At 39.2% G+C, this 27,499-nt stretch overlaps 2 protein-coding genes across 5 annotated transcripts in view; one reads left to right on the top strand and one right to left on the bottom strand.

The window, feature by feature from the left end:
• Window positions 1-10,946: 10,946 nt before the first annotated feature.
• LOC124554751 lies at window positions 10,947-12,177 on the bottom strand. Its single transcript, XM_047128400.1, has 5 exons — window positions 12,131-12,177; window positions 11,657-11,971; window positions 11,424-11,571; window positions 11,256-11,331; window positions 10,947-11,088 (listed from the first exon to the last, which is right to left on the bottom strand). Exons 2-5 carry the CDS (start codon window positions 11,959-11,961, stop codon window positions 10,973-10,975), a joined length of 645 nt encoding a protein of 214 aa, XP_046984356.1. The 5' UTR covers window positions 11,962-11,971; window positions 12,131-12,177; the 3' UTR covers window positions 10,947-10,972.
• Window positions 12,178-15,425: 3,248 nt separating this feature from the next.
• Window positions 15,426-27,499, top strand: part of LOC124555029 (integrator complex subunit 12-like) — an 82,008-nt gene continuing 69,934 nt past the window's right edge. The window contains exon 1 of one of the 4 annotated variants that reach the window (XM_047128787.1): window positions 15,426-15,791. The gene's annotated coding sequence lies outside the window, so the exon portion shown is untranslated. Of the gene's footprint in view, window positions 16,036-16,236; window positions 16,393-27,499 lie in introns of those variants that run through there. The other 3 variants (XM_047128785.1, XM_047128784.1, XM_047128786.1) reach the window with 3 other exon arrangements.

Below are 27,499 nucleotides of genomic sequence, written 5' to 3'. Positions count from 1 at the left end.
GTATCTTCCATCTGCTGTTCGAAAAATTACAGCCAAACATGATGCATATATTGACCATTATATCAAAACTCTAAAGGTAAAGTAGTTGTATCAATTTATTTCCATTTCTTAAGAGCGTTTAATCAGAAAATAAACAACTGTATACACATTCTTTGCAATTGCCGTCATACCACTATTTTTAACTGCTGGCGTCAGCGACACCAATGCTACTGTATACAGTGCCAGTCTAGAATCAGAATTTTTATTATCCCATAACATACAAAGTCAAACCACAGATCTGATGTACTGGGGACTCGTCAACATTACATTTACATTACAATTAAAGTTTGTATATACAATATTACAAAAACAATATATCAACACTCCAGTTTACATGTATTACAAAGTAATATATAACAACAGCTTTTACGTATTGAACATATTTTTACAATCATTTACTTCACACAAAACTGCTAAGCTTAATTTACAGGTGATGTTTCCTTGCTCAGACTTCCACATCATCATTCATAAATTCTTCTATGGAGTAATAACATTTCTCCACTAGTAACTTGTGCAGCTTTGGTTTCAGTTTCCCTAGCTCCATGCTATTTATTTGTTTCTTTTTTACAGTGTTGTAGATTTTCATGCTCATGTATTCTGGGGTTTGTGCATACATCTTTATCCTGTGAGGAGGAAGCATGAAGTTTGTCATATTCCTGGTGCTGTATTGATGCTTAAAATTGTTGTCTGTGAATAACGTAGGGTTACTGTACACAAAAATAATCATTTCATAGATATACAAACAGGGGGCACTTCATATTTCCAGATTTATTAACAGTGGGCGACAAGATTTTTTTGGTCTTCCGTTACATATATTTCTAACAAATGATTTTTGTAATTTTAATATTCTAATGATTTTGCTTGTATTACCCCAAAAGGTAATGCCATACCTTATAACAGCCTCAAAATAGCTCTGATAAACAACTTTTCTTATCTCTATGCTAGTTGAATATGACAAAATCTTCATAGCAAAGGTCAGGCTGTTTAACTTATTTGCTAAGTATTCTATATGTGAAGACCAGGATAAATTTTGGTCCAAATGTATTCCTAAAAATTTAACACAATCTGATTCCTTCAGTTCCTGGTTTCTAGTAATGTATGTATGTGGTCCTGCCACGTGGATAGTCTGGACCAACGACCTATTTAAATAATCGTACACCTCTTTGCTCTAGACTGTACCAATTACTTTTTCGGTGAGGGTGCGAGTACCCAGTAGGTGTGGAGGGGGTGAGTGAGTAGGACCTATTCCAGGTCAAAAGCTGTGGCTAATGTTTCCTCTCGGCCACGGCCTCTCTACGTTTTCTCTACTTATTTGGTTTTACCTAGTCAGGTTAACCTACATTACGCAAGACTTTGCGCAAACAGGATGTAATTTTCACTTCATGTGCAATTGTCGAAGACCGCAGGAACTGTTATCAACTTTCGCCAACATTCGATACTGGATGGTTGGGAAACACCATACTGGATTCTGTAATTTCGTATCACATTATGAAAGCATGCTGTTCCCATGGCAGGTTTGAGAACATTTTTCCTCACAAGCGACTTATTTGGTGCACTGAAGTTTCTGAAGAAGAGAAATTTGTTAACATCGAGTATAGTTTTAAGTGTCAGGAAGCCTTTATGAAAGTATTTGTATGGAGTGTAGCCAGATATGGTAATGAAACATGGAAAATAAGCAGTTTAGGCAAGAAATGAATAGAAGCTTTTGAGATATGGTGCTACAGATGAATGCTGAAGACTAGATGGGTAGATCACGTAACTAATGAGGAGGTACTGAATAGAGCTGAGGAAACGAGAAAATTTTGGTACAACCTGACTAGAGGAAGGGATCGGTTGGTAGGACACATTCTGAGGCATCAAGGGATCACCAATTTAGTACTGGAGGAAAGCGCAGGGGTTAAAAATCGTAGAGGGAGACCAAGAGATGAACACAGTAAGCAGATTCAGGTGGATGTAGAATGCAGTAGTTACTCAGAGATGAAGAGGCTTGCACAGGATAGAGTAGCATGGAGAGCTGCATCAAATCAGTCTTTAGACTGAGGACCACAACAACAAGTTAGTAGAGGTACAGGGTGACAATTATGAAAAAAAACGTAATTTATTTACAAACTTCGGCTTGCACGCACGTTATTGAACATGTAAACGTCACTACAGATATTCAGATTTAGCTTATGGCATGTTTGATATGCCTACCATCATTGGCGATGATATGGCGCAGACGAATAGCGAAATTCTGCATGATTTGCTGAAGTGTTGGAAGATCGAAGCTGTGGATGACCTCCTGAATTGCTGTTTTCAGTTCAGCAGTGGTTCTAGGTTATAGCTGGACACCTTATCTTTAATACTGCCCCACAAGAAGGAGTCGTATGTGTTCAGATCCGGAGAATGTGGCGGCCAATCGAGGCCCATGCCGGTGGCCTCTGTGTGCCCAGATCCAGAATGTTATCCCAAAAGTGCTCCTCCAGGACATCAAATACTCTCCTGCTTCGATGGGGTCGAGCTCCGTCTTACATTAACCACATCTTGTCGAAATCAGGGTCACTTTGGATAATGGGGATGAAATCACCTTCCAAAACCTTCACGTACTGTATGGTAGTCACTGTGCCATCAAGAAATATGACACTGATTATTTCATGTCTGTACATTGCACACCACACAGTCACCTGTTGAGGGTGAAGAGACTTCACGATAGCGAAATGCTGATTCTCAGTCCCCGAAATGCGCCAATTTTGGTTATTGACGAACTCCTCGAAATGAAAGTGGGCTTCGTCACTAAACCAAATCACGCATGCACATACTAATCCCTTCATGCCCCATGGCCAACTGTGCAGTTTGAACGTCCTAACGCAAACCGTTCAGAAGTTATGGCGATTCTTTCATATAGTTCAATAATTGTCAACCTGAATGTTCTGTAATACTCGATGTTATGTAACTATAGTAGTGCTCTAGTGCTCTCTCTCTCAGGAGTGAATTATCGTTGTCAGTAATTTACAAATTAAGCATCAAACACCCAGATGCGGATAAACATTCAAAACATGTTAATCATCTCATAAAACAAACTACCACTCAGAATAATGAGCATAATATAGATTGACACATTTATAAAAGAATTAAAAGGTAACTTCTTAATCTCATCCATGTGTAAAGTATAGAAGAAAATTTACGAGCTAGCTCTTTTAGGGCACACCTCTTTCAGAAACAAAAATGTCTTCAATTAAAGTACATATTTAAACACCAAAAACAGAAAGTCGTCTCACTTTCGGGGTTGATGAAGGCATATTAAGAAAAATGAAAAAAAAAACTTTTTACTAAGTTTCGCAGTTAATTCTTACTAACACTTCAGTCAGTCCAAATGAATGCAGAACTTAACATATTTATAAACGACGTAATTTCGAGGTTAACGATCCCTGTAGTAAAGAAAAAGCGTAAATTCCTATTCTCTCTACTTGAGGTGAATTTTATAGTTTTGAAGTTCACGTTCGACTCGCGTGTTGTGAACCAAACGATCACGAAATTCGATAGACTGCTGTTTTCGACTTCGATACAGCGTGGACGTCACGATTACAGGAAGCGTGAAATGTGGTTTATCTTCCAGTCAGCAGTAGCATTCGTGTTTGTTTACTTCATGGAGGTAAGAATAGAGGGAGACGCCGTGACGTCACAGCTGTGAAGCTATGTGAAGCTGAGGGTAGCCGTCTCAATCCGACCAAAACATTGCTGCTGTAAGCTTGTGTGCATAGGCTTGTCGCTCGCTTTTGGAAGGATTTTGCGCTATTATGGTGAGTTGTGTGGTGTTCGGATGTACGAATCGTTCTGATTGTGATGCGAAATCGAAGGGAATAACATTTCATGTGTAAGTTGTCTCGTTAAGTGTGATTTTACAACTTCATTGTGAATGAACGAGTGCTACATCGGTACTTGTACTATAGCACTATATGTTCTCAGCATTTCCGAGAAGAGGACATAGACCGAACTTCCCTTTCAACAGTAGGGCTCCGAGAAAATGCTGCACCATCAGTTTTCCCTACACACCCAAAACATTTGCAAAAGGTATGTTAATTCAAAGAATTAAATTCTTAGTTTTCAAGTTCACATTTCAGTATAACACGTACGTATCGTCGATAATCGAAGTGTTGAGTAACTCACTTTGTCTTCATCATGTACCAAATTAAAAGCTAACACTACATTAACTCGCGTAAAGTATAGGCCTAAACAGGACACTGTGTAGATTTGCCATTCTATGTACCGTATTTCAGTAAATATTGGTGGTAATGAACAGTGTTTCCCAGTAGTGTAACGTAACTGAAATGACCCAGTACGTATTACAAACAAGATGTATTTATGGGGCTTTGGAGGGAGGGTATAACTAACTTAGTTTTTAGTTTCTATTATTTAGTTTGTGATACACGTTTATTACTGAATTAACAAAATTGTATCGTTTACATTGAAGGCTAGCTATTCGTAATATTACACTAAAAACTATTGTTAATCAGAAGAAACGCGGAATTTCGCCTTTACGAGATTTTATTTTAAACAAAAACTTTGAAACAACCAATCTGATGACGTTACATGCGTATATGGTGCAATTAGCGACTGTAATACACGCAGCGCTATAGCACACTGGCAATGTTTTGATCAGAGTGTCATGGCAGCGAGCCACGCCCCCATGGCTTCAAAACATAGTACGGCTGGGATACGTAGCGCCATCTCCCGTTATTCTTACCTCCATGGTTTACTTGCTGTTCCTTAAAGGGTTCGTTTGAGCAGTTGCCTGAGAGCGCCAGACAACAGGCCATACTGGGCATGTGCAGCTACGGTGACGTAGACAGCCCATGCTTGGTGCTTGCTCTAGTCTGCTCATTCGCTTTTCGTCGCATTTCTTTGTAGTGTGTAGAATTTCGTGCATAGTGGGGCATCACGTGACCATGTGCAGCCCTGCGGTATGTTGCTGAGAGGACCTGCAGGAATTCTTTTATCAATCCTACACAGATGAGGAATGCAAATAAGGAAGCAGTTCGTGGCGTATTATTCGTTTCAAAACTAGACTCTACAGCTCAAAGTACCATAACATTTTGCTAGGTGACTTTGAGAGATATTTTTTAAATTCGTACTGTGCAATATTGTTATGTATCAATTCTACTCTGGTCGACATCTTCATAACACTGCAAAAAGGTAGTAAGAAGGAATATAAATTACTTTCAGAAAAAAATTCCTTGTGCAGCTTACACCAGAATAAAAAACAATAAATTTCATGACTATTTCAAAATTTGTAAAAAATTAACAAAGTTGTCTGTGAGGCAAAGGAACTGTACAACTAACAGTTTATATTCTATTCTAGGAATAAATATAAAGCCATATGGGGACTTAAAACGATAAAACATGGTATGCTGCCACTCTACAATTTAGCATAGAATGGCATTCTATAAATTTAAGATGTAACCACAAATTAAAAAATAACTTGAGGCCTAGAGGAAGTACTAGACGAGTATCTTGTGACCGAAAAACACTGTGTTCCACGAAAGTCTGATTTGGAAAATTATGCTACAGCTGTCAATATATTTGAAACAAAATATTTAGTTCAAAACTACTAACCAAATTTGCCTGCTTAGTCAGCCTGTTAGCGCCAATAGTGCGGAACGAAACGCTTCGTTTCAAATAAACTAACTGCTTCCATGGGAAAAATTAATAGAAGCAAATTTCTACACAAAACTGACAGAAATAGCTTCATTAAGACATTAATGGTTGATTGCTAATAACATAGAAATAATATAAAATCAGAAAATTGAAACTACTAACTTATTTTAGTCTTTCGTGGTTATGAGAGTGTATATTAATTCACTTCAGGGCTCCCGGCCACAGAAACCTGGCGAAATAAATCTTGGGTGAACGGCCTGGTATGAGTGCGCATGGGACACAATATTTCAGCAATCGACCACGTTGCCATCATCAGGTATGCGTGGAGTAATTGAAGAATCACATCACAGAAATCTGTTTTGTTTTCATTTGACGTGGGAGGTGTAAACGAAGATAGGCCAGCAATATCACTAAACATAGACACAGGTCACGTGGAGAACGACTCCCCACTATAACTCGGCTTGCTCTGCACATGCGCGAATCTCGCAGCTTGGATGTGACAGAAAAATTTTTCAGGGTAGCATCTGGCTATTTGCTGCAACTGCTCATACGACAAACAGCCACGTTTCAAGTATCCAGAAGCAGGAGAAGGCGCTGCTCATACGCGAATTCAGCTCTGCGCATGTCCACGAGCCCGCTGGCAACTGCTCAAACGAACCTTAAGACAATAAACGCAGGACAGTATATCGTGGCAGTCGGCCGCGACCTTAAACAAACGAGAACTTCGACAGTCCGACGGGAGATCAGCAGTGCGGTGAAATAAGCACCATCTACCTCTGGGAGGCCTGCCAGACTACGTCCGCATTCTGGCTTCAAATGGCTCCGAGCACTATGGGACTTAACTTCTGAGGTCATCAGTCCCATAGAACTTAGAACTACTTAAACCTAACTAATCTAAGAACATCACACACATCCATGCCTGAGGCAGGATTCGAACCTGCGACCGTAGCGGTCGCACGGTTCCAGACTGTAGCCCCTAGAACCGCTCGGCCACTTACATCCGCGTTCTGTGATTCCATGAAAGCACAACTGACATAACGGTCATAAAGATAAGCTGATTCCTTTTCTTTTGGTCTGAATCTCATTCGAATCCCTTTATGCACCAGGATTAGTACAACGTGTATTAAGCCCATATTACACGATGTGCCTAAACCGTACACCTAAGCACCAACGCTCTTAACGTGCATACCTGTAACTACAGACTCGTTCACTTCCGACCAATTACACCATCCACGCGGGATATACCTAGCGCGCTTGCGCAGCAACACAATGTACGCGCGAAAAGAAAATAGATGTGTTATGTCCTGACGTCTTGTAAAGTAGTTCGTTCTACCACGCGCAGCTCAAGGGTGACTGTATGATATACTGAAGGATCATACGTTCAAATTATTTGTGAACTCAAGGTTCCTATTTATAAAGAAATTGTTTTCTACCATTATGTATTAAGTAACAGTTTTTCTCTAATGTACGTTATTACTGTTCTGAATTACAGACGCAACAGTTTTATATTACGACACTTGATTACACAGGTATATGTATATCGAAATTTACATTTATACAGCATATTGCACATGGAGGATCCACTTGTTTTGGAGCTATTGCCCTGGCAGTGACAGTAAATCTTCAGATTAGGGCAGAACGGCGGCGAAAACGAAAAGTCAAACGTTGTTGGGTTCGACCCTGGCTGACAAGAAGGGTGGAGGGCAAGGAAATATATTCATTGTTAATGAAAGAACTGAGGCCCGAAGATCCGCAAGAATTTCGGAACTTCTTTAGGATGGACATGGACTGTTTCGAGAAGCTGCTGTCTATGATAGAAGATGGAAACAGAAAGTGTGACAGTCATGAGGGAGGCTATATCACCTTCTAGAGAGTAAGAATTATATGGTTATGTTTTGTGGTCATACCAGCCTAGATCACTAATAAAATACCAGTGAATGCCCTGTTATGTTGCTGGCTGGTTGTAACATTACGTTCCCTGGCGAATGGGGAATCTTTTAAGAGTCTGGCTTTTAGGCACAGAATAGCACTGCCCACCATTTCAAACGTCGTTGTGGATGTATGCACTGCAATTTGCAACACATTAAATAACCAATACTTAGGTGACCTTGTGTTATTTTTTCCAAGTTTGGACTATACTCAGAATTTTGCAACCCTCATATGTCGCACTGGGGCAAACTGCGAGGACTTTCTCCCTTTCACTGCCAGTTTCTCTTTTCTGGCATATTGAAATCAAGCAAGAGGTGCAATTAAATCAAACCTGAGCTTTCGTAAACAAAGGCATTACGATAGAAATCGGAAATCACCATATAACGTTATATGCATATTCCTCAGAAAGGAACTATTTCTGACTACCTTATTATGATACAGTGGGTCATACATACCCCCTTCCTCGCTGTATGCCTGATTTCAGACGCTTAATTCCTCTCTGTTCCATTTCATTTTTAGAATACGAAGTTATCAATAGAAAAAATCCTTTCACAAACAGCTAGTATATAAGAGTCTACTGCAAAAAAAGTTTCTTTTCTGCATTTGTGAAACCTGTTTACTGAAAAAAACGCAGAAGATCCCCAATGCGAAAAATCCCCAACACGAACGTCTGAAATTAGCCACTAGACGCCTAACAATAACCAAACAACAAGCAGAAAGCACAGTGGTACACCCTTCTGCGCACGCACGAATTATCGCTGCCTACTGCGCATGCGCGAATTATCGCTGCGTACTGCGCATGCGCGGATTGACGGCAGTTTAGAACTGCTCTCTATTCCAGCGTGCAGATAATGTGTCTACTAATTTTCGTAGTTTCACCCGTTCTACCGCTAGATGGCTGTCGCGATAGACCAGTACCGTTCGCGGCGGATCGTTGTGTAAAGCCGGTATTACACGACGGTCCGCCGGGGACGGTACTGGTCTGTCGCGATAGCCATCTAGCGGTAGAACGGGTGAAACTACGAAAATTAGCAGACACATTATCCACGCGCCGGAATAGAGAGCAGTTCTAAATTCCCGTCAACCCGCACATGCGCACTAGGCTGCGAAACTTGCGCATGCGCAGAAGCGGGTACCGCATTGCTTTCTGCTTGTTGTTTGTTTATGGTTGGGTGTGTAGAGGCAAATTACAGTTTTTCGTGTTGGAGATTTTCCGCATTTTTTTCAGTAAGTAGGTTTTCATAAATGCAGTAAAAAATAGTATTTTTTTTTTTTTTGCCAGTTGACTTTCTTTTATACTAGCTGTTTGTGAACGCTTATTGTTCTGTTTATTGCTTCATATTCTAGAAATGGAATGGAACAAACAGGCTTTAAGCATCCTCATTCAGGCGTACAGCGAAGAAAAGTGTATGTACAACCCGCAGGACCCGCTATATCATAATAAGGTACGTCGGCATCTTTTATTTCTGAGTAATATGCATATTATGTTACACGAAAGAGCTAAAAAAATTAGAGCCAGTGAGCATAGTGGTGCAGGGGCAAGTGAAATTTATGAGCCTGCTGTGTGGTGGTTCAATGCTTTGAAGTTTTTGAAGGACTACGTGACACCGAGGAAAACAGTGACAAATATCCCAAGCCGTATGGTAAGTATGAACATTTTGTTGCCTTCCTTTGTAGGAATTCTGCTTTCTGTAAGACAGCTTATTCTGATTTCAGGTTGTAGATGGATATTCCAGCGCAAGTAGTATATATGCTTATATTAGTGAATGGTATTTTGGAAAACAAGTCACACTTTAATACTACCATGTGTATCCGTATTTTTCAGTGTTATGAGCGGTTCACAATCTGCCATAGACTAACATGGGCCTTTAATATTTCAGATACCACAGTCACTTTCATCAAATCCATGTAGCACGACCGCTGTCAACGACTCTTAAGTAAGTATTTACCCACATTTAAGTAAAAGTTGTAAATAGTAATTGCAACAAGTGAATAACACATCAACTATTTCAGAATACTGAGGTGACCACAATTACTGAAGAGACCATAGTAAATGAGGGATATATTGAAGATGACAACAGCAATGTAAGTGCATAAACAGTATTCTCATGTATGTCAATGACAGTTCATTAGGTATGAAGCTCTCTTGACCAAAAGAATGTAATACTTTGATTGTATTGTATATATTTGCTCCAACAAAATAGTATTTCACTTTCATACAGGTTACTTACATTACTTATATTTTACACAGAGAACTTTAAACAGACCACTGTAGTTTACATAACCACTTTAATGTTAGATATTGTAATACGTATGTAGCACAGTACTGTATCAGTTTTCTATTTCCAGTACTCCCAAGACATATTTACTGTGGAATTGTCAGAGGGAAGTACACCTGTGTCAACACCATCACCTCGAAGTGAGCAGCCTTATGCTTCAGCCAGAAAGAGGTGTAGGAAGGACACTGAGGATGAATTAGCCGCCTCAACATTGTCAGTCTTAAGAGACATTAGAGTTTCGATTAGTGGCAGTAATGAAGATGACAAGTTTGGGCAGTATGTTGCTGCTGAATTGAAGAAATTGAAAAATCCAGCAATTAAGGCTGACGTGAAATTGAATGTCATGAAATGTATCATGGATGGCATACGTAAAGAAATCTGTAACTGATTTTAAAGTTAAGGCATTGCATTTCATTGATGAGTTATTTTTAAATAAAAGATTGCCTTTTGTACATTATTACTGTTAAAAGTTGTACTTCTTAACGGCTTCCCACTGCCATGAAACATAACCTGTTGTACTAAAGAATTCACAAAATTTTTCGCGCACTTCCCTGGCACACAGTGACATGCGATATCCACTCTGCTGGGGTATGCTAGAGAGAGATTTCTCTCCTCGCCAGGAACCATTGTTTATGGTGCACAAGTCTGTGTTTTCTGTATCAGCAGCTGTCAGATATGTGGTGTCTGACTCTTCAATCAAGCAGTTGTGCAGTATGCATAAAGTCTGAACAATTAATTCCACTTTCTCAACAGGTAGTCGAATTGTACTGAGAAGAACTCTGAAGCGGTTGGCCAGAATTCTGAAAGTGTTTTCCACTACTCGCCTTCCTCTTGACAATCTGTAGTTAAAAATCTGTTTGGACTTCTGGTTCTGGCAGTCTTTGTAGGGTTTCATGATATATGGCTCCAGGTCAAAGGCATCGTCAGCAAGAATCACATATGGCACTTCAATGTTTGTGCCAGGAAGTGATTTTTGCTGTGGTACCTTCAACCAGTTTTCCTGAAGTGCACTGCTGATCAGGCTGTTTGCATACACCCCACCATCACTCACTCTTCCATTGCACCCAATGTCAATCAAAGAGAATCGGTACCTAGCGTCCACAAAAGCTAGTAAAACAACACTGTGGAATTTTTTTTTTATAATTGAAGTATGTTGAGCCAGCAGTTCGTGGTGGGGCAAATGCTATGTGTTTCCCATCCATTGCGCCTGAAAATAAAAGTAAGTAGTTTTATATAGCAATACATAGACTTGCAGTGTGGGAGATAAAAAAACTGTCTAAAGCTGAGTCTGATGTACTTCATTAAAAGCATTTTAAATACATTTCATTATTGTCAGATTTTCTCCATATTATGTAACTTAATTCTGTGGCTTACCAATGCAGTTTGGGAACTGCCACAGTTCATCAAATTCTTTGGCAATTTTATTCCACTCTTCTTCTGTTGATGGTGCCTGTAATGTTATATACTTAATTACTGTCTGAATGGTACATATAAATACACACATATATATCTTCCAAACTCGAAAAAATAACACAAATGTACCTTTAAGTATTGGTCCTTTAAAATTTCGCAAATTGCAGTGCATACATCCACAACAACTTTTGAAATGGTAGGCTGTGCAATTCTGTGGCTGAAAGCCAGACTCTTAAAAGATTCCCCAGTCGCCAGGAACCGCATTGTTACAGCCAGCCTGCAATGTAACAGGGCATGTAACAAAATTGTGTGAGACATCTTGGTTGGTATGATCACAAAACGTATAAACATACAATTATTACCTTCGAGAAGGTGAGATAGCCTCCCTCATGACTGTGTCACACTTTTTGATTCTATCTTCTATCATAGACAGCAGCTTCTCAAAACAGGCCATGTCCATCCTAACGAAGTTCCGAAATTCTTGCGGATCTTCGGGCCTCAGTTCTTTCATTAAAAGTGAATATATTCCCCTGCCTTCGTCCCTTCTTTTCAGCCAGGGTCGAACCCAACAACGCCTGGCTTTTCGTTTTCGTCGCCGTTCTGCCCTAATCTGAAGATTTACTGCCACTGCCAGGGCAATAGCTTCAAAAACAAGTGGATCTTCCATGTGTAATATGCTGTATAAATGTAAATTTCGATATACATATACCAATGTAATCAAGTGTCGTAACATAAAAATAGTGAGTCTGTAATTCAGAACAGTAGTAACCTACATAAGAGAAAACAATTACTTAGTAAATAATGGTAAAGAAAACAATTTCTTATTAAATACGAACCTTGAGCTCACAGAAATAATTTGAAAGTATCCAGTGTATCATACACTTGCTCCTGAGTTGCTCGCGGTAGAACGGACGACTTTACAAGACAGCACACATTTACGGTTTCTTTCCGCGCGCCTATCGTCTGCTGCTCGCGAATATCATCGTCTGCTGCTGCGCATGCGCACTAGGTATATCCCGCGTGGACGGTGTAATAGGTCGGACGTGATCCAGTATGTAGTTACAGGTATGCACGCTGGGGGCGCTGGTGCATAGGTGTACGCTTTCTTGCATCGTGTAATACGGGCTTAATACCGGCTTTACACGACGATCCGCCGCGAACGGTACTGGTCTAGCGCAAGAGCCATATACCGGTATAACGGGCGAAACTACGAAAATTAGCAGGCGCATTAATCCGCGCGCCAGAATAGAGAACTGAGAGCAGTTCTAAACTGCCGTCTACCCGCGCATGCGCAGAAGGGGGTACCACAGTGCCTTCTGCTTCTTATTTGCTTGTTGTTCGGCGACTAGTAGCTAATTTCAGATTTTCGTGTTTTTTCCATTAAGTTAGTTTTCACAAATGCAGAAAAACACTTTTTTGGCAGTAGACTGTCTTCTATACTAGCTGTTTGTGAAAGCATTTTTTCTTTTGATTACTTCTTATTACAGAAACGAAATGGAACAAAGAGGCATTGAGCGTCTTAATTCAGGCATACAGAGAGGAAAGGTCTAAGTATGACCGCTGTATCATAATACGGTACATTGGCAATCGTTTCTTTCTGAGTAATATGCGTATAACGTTACACGGTGACTTTCGATTTGCATCGTAATGCCTTAGCTTACGAGAGCTCATGTTTGATTTGACTGCATCTCTTGCTTTATTTCAGCATGCCGGAAAAGAGAAACTGGCAGTGATGGCGAGAAAGTCCGTGCAGTTTCGCCCAGTGTGACAGACAGGGAGTGCAAAACTGAGTAGTATATTGCACGTTGCATTCCATTTTCCAAACTTGGAAAAATAATACAAGTGCACCTTTAAGTATTGGTCCTTTAAAGTGTTGCAAATTGCAGTGCATAAATCCACAACCACTTTTGAAATGGTGGACTGTGTTATTCTTTTGCCAAAAGCCAGACTCTTAAAAGATTCTCCAGTCGCCAGGAAACATAATGTTACAACCAGGCTGCAACATAACAGGGCATGTACTAGTTCAAAAATGGTTCAAATAGCTCTGAGTACTATGGGACTTAACATCTGAGGTCATCAGTCCCTTAGAACTTAGAACTACTTAAACCTAACTAACCTAAGGACATCACACACATCCATGCCTGAGGCAGGATTCGAACCTGCTACCCTAGCGGTTGCGCGGTTCCAGACTGAAGTGCCTAGAACCGCTCGGCCACACCGTCCGGCCATGTACTGGTATTTTATCAATGATCTAGACTGGTATGATCACAAAACATATGTTTAATTCTTACTTTCGAGAAGGTGAGATAGCCTCCCTCATGACTGTGCCGCACTTGCTAATTCCATTTTCTGTCATAGACAGCAGATTCTCGAAACAGGCGATGTCCATCCTCAAGAAGTTCCCAAATTGTTGCGGATCTTCGGGCCTCATTTCTTTCATAAGCAATATAATCCCCTGCCATCGTTCGTCTTTTCTGGCGGGGTCGAACGCAGCAAAGTCTGGCTTTTCGTTTTCATCGTCGTTCTGCCGTATTCCGAAGATTTACTGTCGCTGCCAGGGCAATAGCTCGAAAAACAAGTGGGGCCTCCATGTGTAAAATGAACATTTAGATATGCATGTACCTATAATATAAAACTGTTTAGTCTGTAATTCAGAACAGTAGTAACCTACGTAATAGAATAACAGTTACTTGATAAATAATAATTAAAAACAATTTCATACTGAATAGGAACCTTGAGCTCACATAAATAATTTGAACGAATGACGTTCCAATATGTCACATGGTCCCCCTTGTGTTTCGCATGGTAGAACGAACACAGTTGCAAGAGATCAGATGGTCCCATTTGCGTTTCGCGCGTTACTACCGTCTATTGCGCATGTGCACCAGTTAATCCCGCGTGAGGTCTACGTGAACCAGCCTGTAGTTACAGATATGTACGCTTGGAGCGCTGGTGCATAGATGTATGCACTGTATGGTTTAAGCGCATCGTGTGTAGAGATGGGTCGAACTCGTTCACTCCAGTGAACTACTTCATTCATTTCACTCTTTGCCGTGAAGCGTTCAAATGAAGTAGTTCATTCGTGAAGTACGGAAGCCTGTCGAAGTTCCGCAGTTCGCCGCTCAGCCGCTGCTACGCTCGCTTCGCCTCGCTCGTACATTGAAGTAGAGATGGGTCGAACTCGTTCACTCCAGTGAACTACATCATTCATTTCACTCTTTGCCGTGAAGCGTTCAAATGAAGTAGTTCATTCGTGAAGTACGGAAGCCTGTCGAAGTTCCCCAGTTCGCCGCTCAGCCGCTGCTACGCTCGCTTCGCCTCGCTCGTACAATGAAGCTTCATAATACTTCATAATTTTACTAACAGATGGCCGAACTATGCAGTAACGTGCACGCAACGTTTTACGCTCTTACAGCGTCTGAGTTAACTTAAATAGAGCATGGTCGAAGGGGACAAAAGAAAGATAAACAGAGAAGCCTGTCACATATAAAGAAGGTATTACATTTAATCTTGCTCGAAATTTTCTCATGAAGCATCCAAAAAAATCTTTATCTGCCAAATGAAATATTATTTGTTGTATTCATGAACTGAAAAATAGGGCTACCAACGAAATGCAGTCCAATTTTATGTTCCTTGTAGAATTTAATCCAAAATAGAATGAGTATGTTTACCACTGTCACAGTCTATATATCTACGTTAAGTAATTATTCAGAAGTTTTCCTGTAGATTTTATTTTTGTTGAGAATAATATCCTTCTAGATTCAAAACGTAAACTGTCACCTGTAGTCATTGGTACGATTTCAGGTAAAATCCCTCTTTCAGTGTTATTAACAAACCTTTTATTTTCATGTTGGCTGTGCGTGCTCACCCAGCCAGCCTCTTCGTTTATATTCATTTGTCTGCAAGTGCTGCCAACGGTAGGCTACCCGTAGACGCGAAGTATATATAACTGCACAAATAGTCACGAGACGCTGCCTCCCCCTCGCCCCTCATCTCACCAACCACTCGTAAACCTATCGTTCTCCACAAACCCCGCGCGATTCATCGACAGGCAGCAGAGGAAGGACTGAAGTGAAGGGAGTATGAGTGACGTAGCGCCGATGTAGAGGGAGAGGGGAAGAGAGTGAGTGAACTAGAAAAAAGTGTGGAGTGTGCTATCTGTGAAGAGTTTGAAGTACAAGTTCATTGAAATTGAGTGGCTAGTTCACACTTCACTGAAGTGAAGCTTTCATTTGAACGACTCATTCACGAGCTCCCCATCACTAATCGTGTGATAAGGGCTGTAGTTCAAAACACACATCAGATAGAACTGCTGCTATGTAGTGTCTGCATAATAAGGTTAGCACATTTCTAGAACAATGGGGCAACGTGTGAACACGAGAGCGCAGATGTATACAGTGCCCTCATTCCACAAGTTTTGAGTGTGTGTGTTCGTTTATATGGGCCTGCGCTCCCGTGGTCGGTGCTAGCGCAAGAGGAAAGAGACATCGTGTGGAAGTACGTTTACAGAGCTATATGAAAATTTAATTAATGTCATTGAAATGCAGTGAATGAAGATACAAGAAATCATATCAGCGAAATCCAAGTAAATGCTGAACTTGCAATATGAATGACGATTCTAACCTTCATGATTATGATACCATTCAAGATTTCGTTACCTCCGTCAACATCTTCAGCGATATTACTCCGCGTCTTCAGCAGCTGAGAGGAATCGGATTTGAGTAGTAGTTAACATGTCTAAGTAAGTGCAGCTTTAGTTATTACAAAAAAAGTATTTTGATAGTGCAGTGTTGGAAGTAGTAGTTTTGTCGTGATCTTGCACGAAAAATACTTTCACCTGTAGGTGAAAATGTCGAAAGAGTTTGTTTCTTTGGATATGCTATGTGGTTCATTCTTTTAGTAATATCTTTGGCGCCGTTTGTTTACGACAGTTGAAAGCGTTTGTTTACGATGGTTGAAAACGTTTTAGCCATATCTGGTGCAAGTCAGATTCGTTTGAAAATGAAACCCCGGATGTATCGACAATGTCGGAAACTTTATTCCGAGTTGATGGGATATGTCAGTTTCCCTCGATCGACAATGTCGCACATGAGTGCAGGTAATTTTGATTTAGTGGAAAAATTTCCTTGGCTTGTTGTTGATTGTTTTGGTGTTCCAATTGTCGTGTTCGGGATGTGTTGCAGTGACACGGGCTACGTGGTGAGATGACTTACATTTACTCTGTATTTATTTACGTTTAAATAGTGACACTCTCACAGATACAAATATCTGTTTAGACTTTCCTCTGTTGAGGTAGTTTCATAATGGTTACGATTATGTTTTAGCACTATTTATTGGCAGTAGACATATAGTGTAATCGTACCAACCAATGCAGGTCGTTGGCTTTGATGCGTACCGTCGTGTCGGGGCCGTTTTGTATTTAAAACTCCCCAATCTTAGTGCCACTTTTGAAATCTTACCTAGACAGAACTGAACATTTATGCAGTTTTTTTTTTCTTTTCAGACTGTATTCTATTATAAATACCTGCACGATCTGCTAAAAGACCTGTGTTATTATTAATACTGGCTGCTGGTCGTTAGTATATTGTATAAACACAAAGGGTCCCCACACACTTCCCATTGGCACACCTGAAGTTACTTCAACATCTGTCAATGACAAAAAATGTAGTCTCGTATGACTGCGATATTAATGAGTCACTGTTGGAATCAGCCAACTCATAAAAATACCTGGCTGTAACACATTGTAGGAATATGAAACGGAAGCACTACAGAAGCGACCGATTCCATCCGTCTGTTTTGACACGTGACGTCATCAATATGGCGGAAACGGCTAGTTTCAGCGTATACAATATGGCGACAATGGCATTAGTACATCCACACAGGCCTACGAGAAATACAAGCAGCGGAGCGTACGTCGCGAGGGTAGGCCTGAGATAGCTCGCTCAGCCCAGCAAACTGTTTTTCTACGCCTGTTAACACGTAACCAGGTGTGTAGGTGTACAGAGGAGAACTGCATCTTCTACTGAAATCCGTTATTATGGAGTCTTACTGTTATTAGTCCTACAATGATCGGAAGTCCATAGGCCTACTTATAATTTGTTGCCACTAACTGGGGTATAATAAAATTAAAATCGTGGCAGAATGATTATCAGCAGAATAAGGCACCTCTTCTTGTATGAAATGAGAACTGTTAAGCAGAAGAGACAAAATGCTATAAACAGGCCATTATACCATTTGTATCGAGTACTGATATTAAATTAAACTTTGTTGTAGTGCTGTTAATCAGTAAGGCTTCACAATAACAGATTCCAGTAGAAGATGCAATTGTCATAAGTATGTGCACGTCCAGCTTCGTGGTAACAGGTTTAGAAACGCATTTTGTCAGCTGAGCAAGGGAGCGAGTTAAGTCCTACCTTCGTGACGCACACTCTGTGGCCTGTCTTTCATGTGGGCCTTCATCCACACACCAACTCCCATGAACAAAAATAAAAATAACACGGTAATGTCTCGCTCCAAAAATAAAGCAAAACTATTAGGGCACCTGCGGAAAATTGAGATTTAGGCTGGGGACAGGCAAAACGTAAAATATCACACCATCCTAAAAGTAATAATATCGAAAAAAATTAAATTAAAACATTCCACCACACCAACAAAATCACAGGAATCGGACAGTTTCCTTGACCTACACTGAGTGCCAGCATTTCATTGCTGAAATGCAAGGTTGTTGACTGTTGGCTGCATCCTGAGTGGGGTGAGTGCAGCAGGAAGCTATCCTTTGCAGAGAGCACCTGAAAGGCTTAGTCTGTAACATTGAAATAGCATGCAATACTATGTGGACTTTGCATCAGCATCCCAACTATGTCTTCTGCGGAAGGTTGCCAATTTTATTGAAACCTTTCATAGTAGAGCTATCTTTTCCTTACCGAATAGTGCCCCTACACACACACACACCTCTAGAGCAATTTATATGTGAAAAGATGTCCTTCAAGGGAGCATTTTGAGCACCATTCTTCCATTTCTATAAAGAGCATACAGGAACTAGCACATTTAAGAATTCTTCGTTTGCAGTAGATTTTATGATTTACTGCTTCTCAACCCCTTCCCTGTCTTGCATGTGCAACTCAACAATTACAATTGCTTCAAAGACTCTGGGGAATTTTGCGTGAAAGACAAATTCAAATTTCGAACAGATGAATAGTATACAGTAATTCTAATCCTGTGTTCACTCTTATAATGAACTAAAAGTGTGTTTTAATGGCACCAATTTCCGATATCCAACAGTAAACTTAGTTTCATATGACAAAAGGGTCAGATAGCTTAAATGCTTGCAGAATGTTAAAGCAATAAAACTTAAAGCCTTGAACATTTCGAAGTGTCATAATGGAAAAGTATGGAGTGCAGACAGATCCTCTCTTCTAAATTACAGTTGTACCATTCATGGTTGTCTGAACTGTACCTCCACCAACAAACTTTCAGAGGTTGTTCAGGAATACCTTTAAAGTATTTTGGTATGAGGGACCAATGGCCTCCTGAGGCTCATTACTGAGTTGTAATGTAATTATGATTTATTCTGTGTGTTAAGAGTCGCCCTTGTTTCTGTGAAAATATCTTCGCAGTTGTGAACAAGCCTATAATATAAAATAGCCAAAACACACAACACAGAGTAATGCAACAATCCTCAGATGCAAAAGTATGCTAATGTAGTTGGCATCACTTTGGGAACAGCTCAGCATAGCATCATGTTGGACTTGCATTGCATTCAGGAAACCCATATGGGAAGTGCCTATTGGCCAACTATTGATCAGTAAACACATCGAAAGTGCTGCTGTGTGTCATTGTTAACACACAACTAACACTGCTAGAAAACAAAACCGTAGAAAGAACTGAACAAAGTGGAGCAACAACCTAAGAAGGGCATAACTGTACTCAAAATCAGAAACTGAGAGCAAATGGAGACAAGACACATGGTGTTTACAGCTGACAATTGCCCTGTTGAGCACTATTTTCAGTTGGTAAAAATACAAAGTTGGTTGGGGGCAAGAAATTAAACTAAATGCAGTAACTTTGTAATGAGCAACCAGGCACAATGGGTTCCTTACCAAAATACTCAGAAGGTATCCCTGAACAGCCTCTGAAAGTTTGTCAGTGGAGTCCTGATTCACCCTGTATAACTACCGATGGAGGATGCACTATACCCAGTGGGTGTCAGACTGGTAGCTGGTTCTTAAATAACGTGTCTTATCTTCAGCCTGTGGTGAAGCTAATGAACCACCAGATAATATCAAATGATCTAATAGCAGCTCCTAACCCTGCAACATGCCCATTAAAACAAAGTTGTTCATAATCTTAAGCGTCCAATTACACTGTTCACTCTTCAGTGAAGAGGCATATGCTGAATAGTACACAAGCAATTGGGGATCCAAACCAAACATCTTCGAGTAAAGAACAACATATTTGAGATATAGTTGCTCACTTAGTGTTAGATATGGTAGATATGGTGGCTGATTAGGAAGCCGAAAATAAATTATAATTTTTCATGTATACTAAAAGTTGAAGATAGAAAATTATATCTGTCACCCTACATTCTATCTTATTTTAAAGAAGTTCTGCAACACGATTTAGGTTTGCACAAATGGCTCCAAGCAAGATGACCTAGTTGGTTGTGCCACAGCCTTCCCAGACAACATCCTAATATGAAACTTTCTGGCAGATTGAAACTGTGTGCTGGACCGAGACTCGAACTCGGGACCTTTGCCTTTCGCGGGCAAGTGCTCTACCAACTGAGTGCACACTCCACTGCAGAGTGAAAATCTCATTCTGGAAACATCCTAATAATTTGCCTGCTGACAGAAGTCAACATTTTTGATGCCAAGTGATACACAAGCTTGATTGCTTTCAACAGGTAAGATGTGCCCATACAAAGACTTCCCTAATCTTCTGATTCACAGAGCACAATGCAGACTATGCACAGAATATATGTGGCAGAGAATCACTTGAGGTCTTTCTGCTGTCAGTTATGTCATAGTGAAAAAAGCCTCCAGAATTTGATGTGTCATTATAACTGAGTGCTATTATTTAACTGAATGTTATTTGTGTGCTGACAAGATAATATTAAATTATTTGTCATAAAAGTTTCTGTCCAGCTAATCATTTCATGAAACTGGCTTTTATGATTAACATATAATAATTTTATTGTACTGTGAAGAAATGTGCATGAATGTGTGTGGTGACGGACTCAGAGATGCATATTTTTATTACTTGTCTTAATATTATTATGCCATAACCAGAATACAGAACAAATTTTTATGTGGGATTGTCAGTAAAGTGCAATACTCTGCACTGAAAGCATGTTTATTATGTACACCAGTGCACAGCTCTAACAGAACAGAACTCCTGGATGAGAAGTGCTTAAATTTCTACAAATGTTGATTATTTCAGAATATGAAAACATTATAGACATAAGAAATTCTGAGAACCTTACACAAATTATAAATACTAAATAACAAATAATTGCTGGTAGTCTGGTTTGAACTTGCAACATGCAGCTCACCAGCCTCACGTTGTTACTGTTGAACATCCTTAACTGGAAGAAGCTACCAATTTTCAGAGGATTGTGTGTTCTCACTTCAGACAAAAAGTATTTTAATAAATTATGTCTACTGTGTTGCAATGATGTTTAAAATGTTTGATTAGCCAAAGATTTTTTTAACTTGGTTGAAACTTTCTTTTATAAATTTAAAATTTAATCACTTAAAATTTCAGGGTGGTCAAAAGTATATTATCAACAACCCTTGAAATTGCAATGGTTTGTTTCAGGTTTTCATTTCACATTTTTGGGTGGAAATAAAGAAATCGTAATTTATTTTCTAAATGTTAGCAATTGTCATTCTATTCCCTCATATGTTAAAAATGGCAAAACTTCCAAACTTTAAAATGTGATAAAATGGAAACATAGAAATAAATTGCAAAAATTTGGTATGGTCAGTTATGTTTATTGGGAAAACAAGTAAGCAAAGTTTCGTCTAAGTCTGAGATGATTGGCAAGAAAACACTTTTCCTGGTTGAACTGATATGGAATGAAGGCCCCTTCCCCTTCCTGGTCTCACACTTCGACTGATTTTTATCTTGATTTGCAATTCTTTCTCCTGTATTTATTAGTGTTTTTGTTTCACTATATAAGCTTTTGATTTGTTCTTATGACTTGAGGTGGGTAGCTACTGTCGTTCATTATAGCCTGTAATTTATTTCAGTCAACTTGATTTAAACTTTCCAAAATTAATAAAAGGGATGCAGGCTTCACAGTTGAATTATTTTTCATTTTCTGTGAATAGTTTTATTTTAAAATGTTGTCACTACACAAATGTGGTTTTCTAAATCTATAGTGTGTTAACTGTAAGACGGCAGAGTTGTGAGGGGAGTGCGGGGAGAGGAGGAAGCAAGCATTGGCTGGCGAGTGGAGGGGTGCCGTTGGGGACAAGGCACGCCTACCAGTTGCAGTGCTGGCACTACAAATTGCGCGTCATGCTTACACCAAAGCAGACGAATGGCTCGGAAGTAAAACTCGCTTTAAATGTTGTTCGTAAACAAAAGTGAAATCGTCATGTCAATTAAAAAAAAAAAAAAAAAAAATATATATATATGTGTGTGTGTGTGTGTGTGCAATGAAACTTTGGTGAGTTGTTCTCCGAACGCCTGAGAAGATTAATGAACAATGTTTCAACTATTACGTCTCTGTAGCATGCGTAGCACAATGGAGTAAGAAAAAGGCTTGCCACACAGCGGACGCAGTTCGAATCCCACTGCTCGCAATTTTTTTCATTTTATTTCATTCCCCGCAATGTTAAACTATTAATTATAAAATTTAAATATACATACACAGGTCATATAGTATAACGTAACTGTCAATCTCTATATATAAAAATGAATGTATGTATGTCTACCCTCTGTGCGTTCTGCTTGAATCTTCCAGTGCTACGCATGCTTTGTCCTGTGTATGTAGCAGCTCTCACTGAAGATTTGTAAATGGGGTGAACCAATTTTTTGTGCTCCCCTTCCCTTTCGCAGCATTCAATCACGCGCAATATAATTTTGCGAGCATCGCTACGTAATACTGGTTTCCTTCTAACCGTAGGTCTACTGGTAGGTGTTGTTGGCGACTCCAGAGATGGGCCAGCAACTGCCTCTTCACTCATTTTGATAATGTTTAGCACAACTGCACAATAAAAACACGCAGAACAGTGCAGCGCAAAACAATAACGAAGCAGACTACAATGGCTACCTTGTACAACACAGTCAGCTAAGTAATGTTGGCAGCAGTCGAAACTGCGTGCCTGCCGAAGCCTCCCGACGTTTAGACTTCTACCGGTTCAGGACTAGGGAGAGGTCTGCCATCTAAAAGTTTACACACTGTACATTGTCCTTGTTGGAGAAGTGCCTTTTACTCTGATCAAGACTTGTAGTAAATTTTGTATGCAGCATCCAGTGGACTAAAGCCTTTTGTAGTTCCCACATTGGTTTCTACTGCCCTTTTCTGAACAGAGATTTAACATTTGTATTCCACAAGTCTTTTCCAGCATATGTTGACATGGGAATGTGCATATTTAAGAATGTGAGATGAAAGGAAGTTCTGCTGTTTTTTGTTAAATCTGCAGGTTTTATGGCAAAATGTGTGATTCCCAACATCATCCTGATTGCACCATAACTCTTTATAATGTCTTATCTTCTTAATAATGTCTAATCCATTGATCTTTTTTAATTGTATACCCTTGCTCTGTATCTTTTTCTGACTTGTTTGTATTTCTCATTGCCTTGAACACTAGAGTTTGTCTTCCATATATGTCCTGTTCAATGTCAGATCAATCTGTTCAAAGCCTTGTAATGAGCCAGTTCTGTAAGTTATCTAAAATAATTTCTATTTGTTTATAACAGTTTTTTCTTATGGTGTGTTCTTCTGCAGGATCTTCTTGTATGTCTTACCTCTTTTATTGTTACTTCTAATTCTCCTTTCCATATTCATAATTTTCTTCAGTTTTGTGCTTTCATTCTTTTCCTTACCACTTCTTTTGCTTCATTTTCTATTAAAGTTTGTATACTGCATCAGTGTCTTGCTAGATGTGCATTAGTTATCACTAGTGAATTGAAATTTATCTGATTTTTGGAAACATTGTGTGTAGTGTTCGATGCTGTGAATGATCTAATTTGGTGTTTTGTTATAAGTGTGATAATAGACTTGGACTTCATATGATTTAAAGAAGTTCGCTAACTGGTATGATAAAATTCCTGAGTATTATTAAGAGGATAAAATAATTGAATACCAAGTAATTTAAAATCTCCTTGTTCTCAGTATAAAATGAACTGTTCCACAGTGTGACATATAATGGTCATTATTATGAAAAGAATAGTTGCCACTCACCATATAGTAGAGATGCTAAGTGTCAAATAGCCACAACAAAAAGTCAGAAAATAAGCTTTCGGTCGACAAGGCCTTCATTGGATATAGACACACACACACACACACACACACACACACACACACACACACACACACACACACACAACCACTGCCACCATATACCATAGAGGTCCGGCTGCTGAGCCCAGACTGCGAGCAACAGTGCATGATGGGAGAAGCAAGTGGGTGGTGGGGATAAGGAGGAGGCTGTGGCGGGAAAGGGGGGGATAGTTAGTTTAGTTAGTTTGTTGGTTGCATGTTCCATTGTTTGATCAGTCACAAGGTGCGGTAGCCGTTATAATGTGGAATGTGTCAAGTGCACAGGAAATGCACATATGAAGCAAGATTTTTAATATATAATACAGAATTGAGGATTAATATTTCTATTATTTACCCCATTCCCTTAAGTGGCACAAAATGCATATACTATATTTATAGATATATTGATTCCTATTCAAGAATTCATCTGTGGTATAGAAGGAGTTGCCAAGGAGATATGACTTCAATTTATTTTTGAAGCTATTACTGCTGTCTGTCAGACATTGTATTTCGTCTGATAATTTGTCGAACACTTTTGTTGCAGCATATTTTACCCCTTTCTGTGTTAAAGATACATTGAGTAAAGGATAGTGTAAGTCTTTCTTTTTCCTGGGGTTATAATCATGAATGTCACTGTTGTTTTTAAACTGGTACATGTTGTTGAGAACAAATTTCATTAGTAAGTAAATGTACTGTGAGGCTATTGTAAGAATTCCCAATCTTTTAAACAGATGCGTACAAGATGTGTACTATGAACACCACACATTATTCTAACCACTTTCTTTTGAGCAGTGAATACTTTTTGTCTAAATGTTGTTACCCCAAAATATTATTCCGCATGGCATCAGATAGCGAAAGTATGCAAAGTATGCTAGCTTACTAATTTCTATATCCTCAAAATTGGCAATTATTCTGTTTGCAAAAGTTGCTGAATCTAGTCACTTTAGAAGATACAAAATATGAATTTTTCCAATTACGATTCTCATCTATGTGTACACCCAAAAACTTGGTATGCTCTACCTGTCCACTGACTTCTGTTGATGTGTTAGTTATTGAAGGAACTAAACTTTTTGCAGCAGAAAATTGGATGTACTGTGTTTTTTCAAAGTTTAGAGCAAGCCCATTTGCAGAAAACCAAATAATGACTTTCCCCAAAGACCTTATTTGTATCATTTTCAATTGGAGTTTCTTCTACTGGATTAATAATGATGCTTGTATCGTTAGTAAACAGTGTCAGTTCAGCTTCCTGTTTCAGATAGGAAGGGATGTCATTCACATACATCAAGAACAGAAGGGGACTCATGATTGAACCCTGTGGAACACCTAATGTAATTTCACCCCAGTTAGATGAAGTGGCAAACTTACTTAAATCACTTGACCCATATAAGGAAACTTCTTACTTCCTGTTCTGTATTTACGACTTAAACCACTCATATGCTATTACATTTATACCATAGAACTGTAATTTCTGTAACATGTCATGGTTCACACAATGAAATACTTTGGACAAGTCACAGAAAATTCCTATTGGTGACATTTTACTATTTAAGGACTCGTGGACAGTGTAATTGTATATTGCTGTCTCAGTGGAACAGCATTTTTGAAATTCGAATTGTGATTTACTAAGTATCCCATTACTGTTGAGATGGCTCACCACACTTGAGTACATTACGTTCTCGAAGATTTTTGAAAATGCTGTAAGCAAGGATACTGGCTGATAATTATTGACACCTGTGGTGTCCCCCTTTCTGTAGAGCAGTGTTGACAATGGCATATTTTAACCTCTCTGGGAAAACACCTTGAGTTCGTGATGCATTGCATGTGTGTCTCAGAACATAAGCTGTAATTGCTCCACATTGTTTTAATATCTTATTAGAGATGTCATCTACTCCAACAGAACATTTAGTTTTCAAAGATTTAATCATTTTACTTATTTCACAAGAGGTTGTTAGGTGAAACTTAATCTGACTAAATTTCTTCAAAAACAGACTCTTTCATGTACTGCCTAGCTTTTTCTTTTGAACTGTCCTCACCAATTTTTTCTCCTGCACTTAAGAAATGGTTGTTAAATACATTAGCTACTTGTGTACTGTTGGTTTGGATGGTCTCATTCTCCCTAATAGTAATACTACCTACCGCAGTGGTTACTTTTCCTGTCTCCCTTCTAACAACATTCCATATTGATTTGATTTTATTTTATTGCTGGAGTTATTAATTTCTTCTCTGACATACATATTTCTTGATTTCCTTACAACTTTTCTCAGTATGTTACAATAATTTTACAGTGTAAAACTACTTCTGGATCTATACTAGTTCTTGCTGTTTCATACAGTTTTCTTTTTCTTTCTGAAGACACTTTAATACTTCTAGTAATCCACAGTTTCTTTGAAAAATGTGTAGTGATACATTTAGTAATTTTCCTTGAGAAACAATGTTCAAAAAGGGATATAAATGTATTAAGAAATATGTTGCATTTGTGATTAGCATTTGGCTAATTATATACATCTCCCCAATTAGCATTTCTTAAGCTTTATCTGAAGTGCTGTATAGATGCCAGGTTGAGCGACCTCACACTTTTACTTAATGGCTTCTGAACTGTACACCCTGTTAAGTTTTGTAAGTTAATCAGTTGTGCATCATGGTCTGACAATCCATTTACCACAGGGAAAGCGTGTGTTTGTTTTACACCCTCTTTCTGTACAAATACATTATCTATTAGTGTGCTGCTGTCTTCAGCTATACGTGTAGGGAAATTGATCACTGATGCTAAGTTGCATGTTGTTAATAACACTTCTAGTTCACTTGTCCTCTCAGAATTATTTAGAAAGTTTTCCTTGAAATCACCACAGATCAAAAACTTCTTTGTTCTGTCTGACACAGCGTAATAGGGAGTCAAACTTTTTTTATGAATAGCTCCCAGTCTCCTAATGGGGACCTGTACACTGTTGCTAATATCAATGCTACATTATCACACGCACGAATCTCAAAGTGCTGATCAACACAAAATTTATACCCTTGTTTTGTGAAAATGGCAACTCCTCCATTATCCATCCTAGATCTGCAAGTGTAAGATGTTAAATTATACCCACTTATACTGACATTATCCATGCCCACAGTTACATGGTGTTCAGACAGACAGATTATATCAATCTCATTCTTAGTTTTGAGATCATCTAAACACACTAAAAGCTCATCTACTTTATTTTTTATTCCCCTGATATTTTGATGAAGTAAGTTGATACTGCCCTTAGCTTTACCCCTATTTACTGTACATGAAGGTTCTTTTATTCTATTTATCTTGATTGTCATCTGACTCGACTTTGGCTTTAACCTAAAAAATCTGTCTGCCTGGACCCATTAACCACAGTGATCACTCCTTGCATGACTGTGGACCCCCTTACAGTTTCTGCTAATAGAGAAGCTAACTTATTTTTCCCCATTCTATTCAGGTGCAGGCTATATGTAGTGTATCCCCACTTACCAATAGCATTTAATGAAACAACACTTGTAAGATTTTTGCTGGTGTCTGGAGGGAGCATCCTGTTCAGCTCAGTGTTAACATGCCTTACAGCAGTGTTTACCCAGGGCTGATCATGGTGCTGAAAGAGCTCCACAAACCCCACATTTGTGTGCTCAGTTTCTGCTCCTATTTTATCCAGGTCACCCCTAATACTGTATCTTGGATTCATAGCCACGCTGTTTCCTGCTGCCCCAG

This window comes from Schistocerca americana, chromosome X, assembly GCF_021461395.2.
Source record: "Schistocerca americana isolate TAMUIC-IGC-003095 chromosome X, iqSchAmer2.1, whole genome shotgun sequence".
Taxonomy (NCBI): Eukaryota; Metazoa; Arthropoda; class Insecta; order Orthoptera; family Acrididae; genus Schistocerca; species Schistocerca americana.
Note: the sequence above shows the minus strand (reverse complement) of the source record. Positions and strands in the feature narration are given on the sequence as shown.